Source organism: Belonocnema kinseyi, chromosome 3, assembly GCF_010883055.1.
Source record: "Belonocnema kinseyi isolate 2016_QV_RU_SX_M_011 chromosome 3, B_treatae_v1, whole genome shotgun sequence".
NCBI lineage: Eukaryota > Metazoa > Arthropoda > Insecta > Hymenoptera > Cynipidae > Belonocnema > Belonocnema kinseyi.
The window spans coordinates 62,940,210-62,948,668 of NC_046659.1; the positions used below are offsets into that span (position 1 = coordinate 62,940,210).

At 32.0% G+C, this 8,459-nt stretch overlaps 1 protein-coding gene across 3 annotated transcripts in view; it reads right to left on the reverse strand.

Moving 5' to 3' along the window:
• Nucleotides 1–259: 259 nt before the first annotated feature.
• LOC117170095 (PDZ domain-containing protein 2-like) overlaps nt 260–8,459 on the reverse strand; it is a 209,531-nt gene continuing 201,331 nt past the window's right edge. For all 3 annotated transcript variants that reach the window (XM_033356619.1, XM_033356618.1, XM_033356620.1), the window contains 2 exons: nt 3,250–3,393; nt 260–2,298 (listed from right to left, as the gene is read on the reverse strand). In XM_033356619.1, the coding sequence (XP_033212510.1) occupies nt 768–2,298; nt 3,250–3,389 (1,671 nt within the window). In that variant the 5' untranslated portion in view covers nt 3,390–3,393 and the 3' untranslated portion in view covers nt 260–767. The remainder of the gene's footprint in view (nt 2,299–3,249; nt 3,394–8,459) is intronic.

Genomic DNA, 8,459 nt, shown 5'->3' on the forward strand with positions numbered 1-8,459 from the left:
TAAACTCTTGAAATTTAAGTTTCTTAAATGGCGGACATGTTATATCAGTCAATTTATCGAAGAAGTTTTTAAAATATGTTTATAGGCAAACTGAAAAAATTGTTAAATTAGAGAGCGATTTGAGAAAACAGTCGAATTAGTCTCATTTCTTCAAAATAATAGCAGCATATTTGCATCGTTAAAACAAAGAGTCAGAAGCCTGGAATTTGTATGATGTTTCTACAGCTTGGAGTGGCTTACAGAATAATACAAAGGAATCTTCATTCAAAATAATTATTGTATATTTAATTTGGAACCAGAATAGGTATCGCCGTTGAATTTGATCAAGATTAGTTATATCACAAAATATAAAATAAACGAAAAATCGATTAGAAAGTCGTCGAATCGTAGACAGCTTTTTTCAAAAAATTATCAATTGCTTTACAGAAGTTTTGTCCGTGAAACTAAAGGTTCTATAAAGGAGCCTATCACCCTCGAAAAACTTCAAAATAAATCAAAATAAGAAATAAATTAGTTTTGTCGGTTACATAAAAATAATAAATATCACATTTCCTTACAGAAAAAATTACAAATTAAATAATACTGGATAAAGTCTCTCAAACTATGGAAGTTTTATCAGTCTTTTGTAATATTACTAAATAAATATAAGATATTTGTAAAAAATAAAAATAAATAATTTTACAAGATTCTTTTAGAAAGAAAATAGCTTACTAACACTATCACAGAAAAAATAACATTGTTTTTAACTGATTGTCTCGGTAATAATTTTAGTAAGTTACACCTCGCCTACCAACGTGAAGAATCATTCTTCTCACTTTAGCCGCTTTGATAATGTTCTTTGCTCTCTCTCGAGTAAATCCCTCCAAGAAAATTCCATTCACAGCCCAAATCTCGTCTCCATTATGCAGTTTTCCTTCCTCTGCAGCTTGACCTTCGGGCTCAATGTTTTTAACAAAAATTCCCATACTTCCTCTGCTGCAATCGGATCCACCAGCAATACTAAATCCAAGTTTTTTCGAGGACGCTTCTTCGAATTGGATAGTCAACAAATTACCTGGCAAATTCGTAATTCTTTTTAACGTGGGCGTTAAGTCTGAACTTCTTTTTCGGATCATGTAGAATTTCTTCATTCCTGTTAACATCTCAGATTCATCTTCTTCTGTGTCTGCAGGAAGTACGTTTTCGCCTTTTCTTATTGCACCGACAATTTGACATGAAAATTTCTTACAATTAAGAGCCTGATTCTCTTCAGTTAAAATATTGTTTGCCGTGTTTTCCTTTCTAGGATTGTTAAGACCCCAAATTTCCGAATCACTTCTTGTTCTTGTAATGACATATTCCGGCCAGGTGTCTTCCAAATCTCCACAAAATGCATATTTCGAATTTCTGGCGATAAGGATTTCTACATCTCCGAAGCAACTTCTGAGAGCATTTCGAGCTTCGACTTCTGGCGTGCCTCGAATTCTTCTTCCGCAAACTTTAACGATTTCGTCTCCGATCCAAAATTGCCTAGATTTTTCCGCATCTCCGTTAACATCCAATTTGGAGATGAGATAAAATGGCTGTGCTGTCCCTTTTCTCTCCAAAGAGATTCCTAAGTTTCCTTGCACTTTTAGATGTAGGTTTATTAATTTTGAAACTTTTGGAGAAGAGTTTACAATCAGTGGCTTAGGAATTTTCTGCTTCGGGTGCAAATTTCCCGAAAGTTCGAATTCAGATCTAGATCGTTTTGGAGAGTAGTATTCAATTGGGTCTACATCCATCGAAAGGGGAAATTTCAAAGCAGGTGGAGTGTCTGCTGAAGGTGAAGCTTCGTTTTTTAATAGCTCGATAATACTGAGGTTCTTCCAGTCTTTGTAAGACTTGGGAGTATTTTTTTCTACTTTAGGATGCTGGATTTTTGAAACTCGAACTGGTGACTTCTGTTTTAGAGGCGAATTTTTCAGTGGAGTCTGAAGATCGGAGTTTATTTTCGAGGTTTCTGAAATAATATTTGATTCTTGAAAGATATTTCCCTTAGGCAAAAGTTTCGATTGAGATACGAAAATTGAATCCAAATAATCATCGCTCTCAGTGGTATCACTTCTGAGCAGAAAAGATTGCGCATCTGTGAAAGTAGAATCGTTGCAGGGTTTTGTATCTTCATCGAAAATATCTGATGATATTGGCGACTCCAGCTTTTTGCAAGATGTAATAGCTGGTGACAAATCAACACCCTGATAGGATTGAGAAGTTAAACAGAAATTGTTTAGCGAGTCTTCCAATCCAGTTGTAAAGGCGGATTTGGGTCGTTCAAATCTGCAAGAAGAAGACAGCCTTGTTTACAAAAAATTACTGAACCTGACACACTCGCGGTACTTTCCCAAGAACTTTACCTTCAATTTAATCCATATTGCATAATAAAAAAGACCTAATAACTTTTGTCACTGTATTTCAATTTATTTGTTTTCGCTTTATTTTAAGTAATTAAAAAAATCAATGATGGAAAAATCCTCTCTAATTTTCAACTATTATTTCTACGTAAATAATTAAGTGATTATGATTTCTACATTAGTAATGTGTAGCGAATTGACGCTCAATAAAGTAAAACACTTCAACTGCCATTTTTTTTCTGTCACGCATTTCCAAATTCTTTTAGATGTTTCAGCTATATTACTTTACTAATTTGCTAATTGAACTAATTAATTGTATAACTAATAATTTAAACTCTTGGAGTAGCTCAATCGGTAGCGCGTTGGGTTTGTAGCTGGAAGGTTGCGAGCTCGATTCTCGCTGCCTACATTTTTAAGTGGGACGATGGTCGTGGGGGCTAAAGCGTAGGCTTTGGACCCAATCCGTCGGCTTGCGGGTTCGATTCCCGCCTCGCACTTTGGAAGAGCCTCGGCGGCCAATGCGGTGAACACACTAGCAACACACTACCGGTCGTGGGACTGGTACCTCTAGAGAAAAAGGTTTTCTCTAAGTACTTAAAGCTGTTTCCCTTGGTGGTTCGGAACCCACCTTAAACTGTAGATCCCCCTTCCACCACCAAGTAAGTGTGTAGGGGGTGTGTAAAGGAATAAAGTAGAAGGCGTAAGAAAAATGTAAACCCTTAGGGGACACATCAGAAGCTTCCATTCCAACTAATAATTTAACAAAATAATTAAAACTTAACTGATTTAAGTAATTTAAAAGAAATAAAAACGGTACCGCCAGCAGCTGAAGGGATACACTAAAGCATATAATGAATTGCAGATAATTTCCACTCACCTGTCGATTTTTTGGCTACTTTTATCATTTTGAGACCCTCCTTCCTCTATACCGTCCTGTGATTCCTGGGAAAGCGGTGTTAATGATAACAATTCGGGACTTCCACTTCTAGTCCGTCTAGGTTTCTTGAATAGAGGCATCTTTCTGCAAATCAAAATGATAAAGGAATCTATGTCATTTTAGTACAGCAAATACATTTTTATTTTGCACTAAATATAATCATTCATTAAATTTAATAACTGATTAGCGAAATTTAAAATCGAAAATCACTATTAATAGATGAAGAATTATCTTAGGAGAAAGCTAATTAAATATTAACCTACGTAAAAATACTATTATGTAACCAAAATTTCGAAAGTTAATGCGGAAATTTTTTTGCTGAAATATAATTCAACATTAAATATGCCTAGTTATAAATATTCTTATTGTAGAAAGATATGTTTCAAAAAATGTTAAATTTTTAAATCCCAAAATTTACAACAATATATAGTATCAAAACGTGCAATTTTGAAGGTGATTGATACTTAAAAAATTTCACTTCAGAACGTATCAAGATTGACAACGTACAATTTTAAACCTATATTTTAAATAACCCAAATTTGTCAATTAAAAAGTGATAACCTTGGCAACTTTTATTTCTTTGACTTCGACGCGCGAATTGATTTCAAACCTAGTAGTCTAGGTCCAGGACTTGTAGAAAATAAAAAATGTATTTCTATGAAAAATTTGCAATTATTCCAAGAACAAGACAAGATAAGAAAGTAGGATTTTCCTCTTAAGAATTCTTAATAAAAAAGTCGAAACTTTTCTCTATCTTGCGTTTCTTCTTGCTTACAAAAAATCAATGAGAAAACTTGCTGGGCTTTAAAAAAAAAGTTATAATATTTTAAGAAAAACTGTCGCCATTTTATCAATTTTCATTCATTCTTGATATTTGAATTTGACTATTGGGAGCGTTTTCCATTCCAAATTCTTCAACTACTAGGTATTTTCCTTTAATTACCACCTACACTTCGTCGCATGCTGAGGTGGTAAATAATACACCAAATGCATGGGAATAATCCTTATTTTGTTAATATCTTAGTCAAAAATGATTTCGGCAATATACAAGCGTTTTTTGAAATAAGTTTTTCTTTCTGAAGAACTGTTTGTTGAACTAATAAATTGATAATAATTATTATTATTATTTATTACGAAGATATTACAAAAATAACATTTAGTTACTTACATTTGGTGCAAATGTTTTCCCCTCAGTACTCAACGAAGTGAAGTTATCTGATTATGAAGTGAAAATGACTTTAAGTAAGGCTTTTCATTTGAAATGTATGTATTGTATTGAAAATTGTATTGAAGGTGTGCTTGACTGATGTTTTATCAAAACTTCTTTACGCGAGCAATCTGAATTTCCGCACAAGTAAGTATGGTACACCGACCATTACTGTGACAACGTAAAAAGTGTGTCCAATACTGAGACAATAATAAATATCGTTCAGTATCTTTTATATTCTCACATAAATCATAAAAGTAACAATTTTCTACCATTTATAAAGTTCTTATGAACTTATTATCACCATTTATTTTTTGTTTTGACAAGTTATGAATTTGGTAACAAATAATACAAATTACTCCTCAAAATTTGTGATTGAACCGCTGCAAAATTCGCCATTTTTTGTACTTCAAAACTTTTCGCATAACTTTTATAGCCTTGTAGTAATGAAATTTTCTACACTAATAGAATAAGTAATGTTTTTGCAAATTTTTAATGCGTTTAAGAATAACTTTTTTGTAGAAAATTCTGGGTTTCGGCTCAAAAATTCAAGAATTTTGTAGAAAATAAGTGTATTTGGTTGCAAATCAACTTTTTGGTTAAAAATTCATATTTTTGAATCTGCAAACTATATTATTTTGGTAGAAAATTTAAGAATTTGTTTGAAATATATTTTTTTTAATAAAAAATCGTTCGTGGATGAAAGTTCATCTTTTTTGATAGAAGTTTTATCTTGTTTCCTCACAAGTCGAACTACGTAGGAGAAAATTCATTTTTTTAATGAATTAGACTATTTTTAATTTATAATTCAAACATTTTTTGGTTGGAATATAAACTATTCCATTGTTTAATGACAATTCATCTTTTTTGTAGAAAATTAGTCTTTTTATTTTAAAATTCAACAGTTTGTTAGAAAATTGAAGTATTAGATTGAGATTAACTTGATTTATAGTTATAGGTTATTCAAAAAATGAAAAATAAAAAGTTATGTTTTATGCAAAATGATAACATGGAGATTTGGATTTTATTAAAAAATAAAGGAAAATAAATGTCTTATGATTTATAATAATATATTCTTCTATCTTAATTTATTCTATAATTGTAAGTAAATTATATCATTTTGTTTTGCTAAACGCCATTGGGTTTTCCTTGTCACAGTATTGGCTTCTTGTGTCCCACTTAAGGATATACCTCAACATTTTTGTCCCACTAATGGGCGATCTGACTAGCTTCAAAAATATGAATTTATATTAATTAAATACAAAATTAATCATGTATTTTTTGTTCTAATCAATAAAATAATGTGCTGGCCACTTATTATAACGGTCTTTGTACCAAAAATTACAATTCAATATTTGAAAATTGTGTTTATGTAAGTTAGGTTCTGGTAAATATCTTTAGTCGGTTTACCTTAGCTTTAAAATTTATTTGCCATGATTGTCGGAACCTTCACACAAATTGTTTCTCAATTTATATGCGGATAAAATTTCTATAAATTTAGTAAAATGATTATAAAGTGTCAAACTCTCGAATAAAAGTACAATTATTGATTACAGTTATGCTTTGTCAATGAGTGAAGTAATTTGCTGTTATCGACAGACAGCTTCAATTTTTTCCATATAGAATATGAAATTGCTTAGACATTGAGACTGCCAATTTTAAATTATTGCACAACTGCAGGATGCCACAGTGCATATTGTAGTAAAATTTCTTTTAAGGTGTCTAAACTATTTGTATTCAAGCAATTCGTTAACTATGCGAGAAACGAAAAAAATGAATAGCGCAATGCGATTCTTCGGAAAAAATTACGTGTTTTCATGCATTAGAAAATTGTTTGCTTCTTTTTTTTAGCTGAATTGAATAGCTCTATTAGTTTTTCGTATCTCGTATTCTTAAACAAATTTCTTTTAAAACCATCTGTTAATTCTTGCGCTAAAAGTTTTCCAAATATTTTATGGCAAAATAATTTTTTCAAAGTTTACAAAAATTGAAAAATGGGTAATTTTTCATTTTGTGTTTTACTGATATATTCTGTATTAATTAGATTTTAAGAATATTATGTCTTAAATACGTATGTGATTTTAAAGACCTCGATATTAAAATATTCGTCTCAGTGTACTTTCAATTAGAAGCTGGATTTCTTTGAAATTGTTATTTTGATTAAAACTGCACAATTCGAAATGTCTCAACCAAAAATTTTAAGCGCTACTCAATTTATTATATATAAATTTCACTTCCTTCTTCAATTTTGAATTCGAATTTTGAATTGGAACCCTCTATAGAAAAAAATCTGTAATAAAATCTCAGATTTCGGAAAATCAACTATTTCGTCACGGAGATTAAAATGAGATGGATAGTGGTGTTGCGACCAAGTTCGTTTTCTAAATCGCGTCGAATTGCATCCTATTTTAAGGGAAAATTCAGAGAAGTAGATTGTCTACAGCTGATTCATCGACTCATCTCGATCAGATACGCCGGTAACGTGGGGGTGTATCGGCATTACCCCATGTGCTATCGCGTTCCACTAACATCCTCTCTTCTTAGCTGCCGTTCTCATCGTTCTACGCGCCTTTCCTTTACCTCTAGTAACTACTCTACCCTTACGCAGCCTCAGTTTCACCCTAACCATCCTGGATATGTAACATATTTGTATCGGTTCACTTAATCGCCCCAATCGACAAGGGCTGCGTTTATTCGTTTGTGAAATTAGTGCTGGTTTTGTCGTGTTTAGGCGATGGGGTTCCTCACCCAGTGCCCACAGCTGGGAGCTTTTCTAACGCGAAACCAGCATTCATACTTGACCACGTTCTGATTATTTGAAAGGGACCGTTCAAACAGTACGTAACGCTTTTTCCTGAGAATTCTAATATACCCTCCCCCCCCCCCTAAGTTATAATTTTTCTATAGTATGTTAGTATGTAACTTTAACATTGGCAAAACACTTGAGGTTTACGCCCCCCCCCCCAGCACCCCTTATAAAGGCCCTAATTCTTATGTCATATATATCAGGATATTTGGATTTAATAGTAGATTATGCACCTAGGCTGTAAAGTTGAACTTTATACGAGGATGCATACGATAGCTTATCTTAAATAGGCAGAATAATCGCTCTTCTATCTGCAAAATGGCGCTTGATAGTACCGCGTACGCATGTGAATGGGGCAACGGTATAAGTTCAAAATCCATTTTATAGTTTAACATAGTTAAAAAATGCCACTCATCGCCGTATAATAAGGTGCGATTTTACTGCCGCTACATGGGTAGGAAAAGATGGCTTATTCTGCCAATGTCCGAAAAAATAGTTTTATCATTTTATTGTTATTTACAGAAAAAAAATGGTTTGGCTGTCCCAGCTAAACGCTTAGCTAGATTTCGTCTTCCAAGAAAATATAGCTGTATTATTTAAATATATTATTAAAATATAATAACTTTTCTAAAACAAGTCAAGAATTCAGCAAATTTTTAAAGTAGATAAAATTTGTATTTTTTCTCTGAAAAATTCAATTGTCTTTTTCTACTGTTGAAGAAATTCAAAAGTAAAAAACTGTAATAAATCGCATACATTTCACACTGATTATTTATTATTATTTTGTAAATCTAACCCTAACAGAAATTCTAAGATTTTTCGAATCATTGAAAAATTTAATTTTTCTCATTTAAGAACAATCCAAGAAACGTTCCTGTTGCTTCAAAATGTGAACTCTAAATTTGAATACATGAAGGTATACATAATTTTAAAAGCGAAACAATCTACGTTTCAATGTTTTAATATTGATCAGATACAAATGAAAATAACGATGATCCTGTTACCTATTATGATTATTGTGAGTTTCCTTTCATGGTACTTCGATTTTTTTTCAAATTATAATCCTTTAAAACTGTATTCTCTCCCCTCATAATGCTCAAATTTTTGCCTCTCTTCACTGGGAAAAATGAATTATAC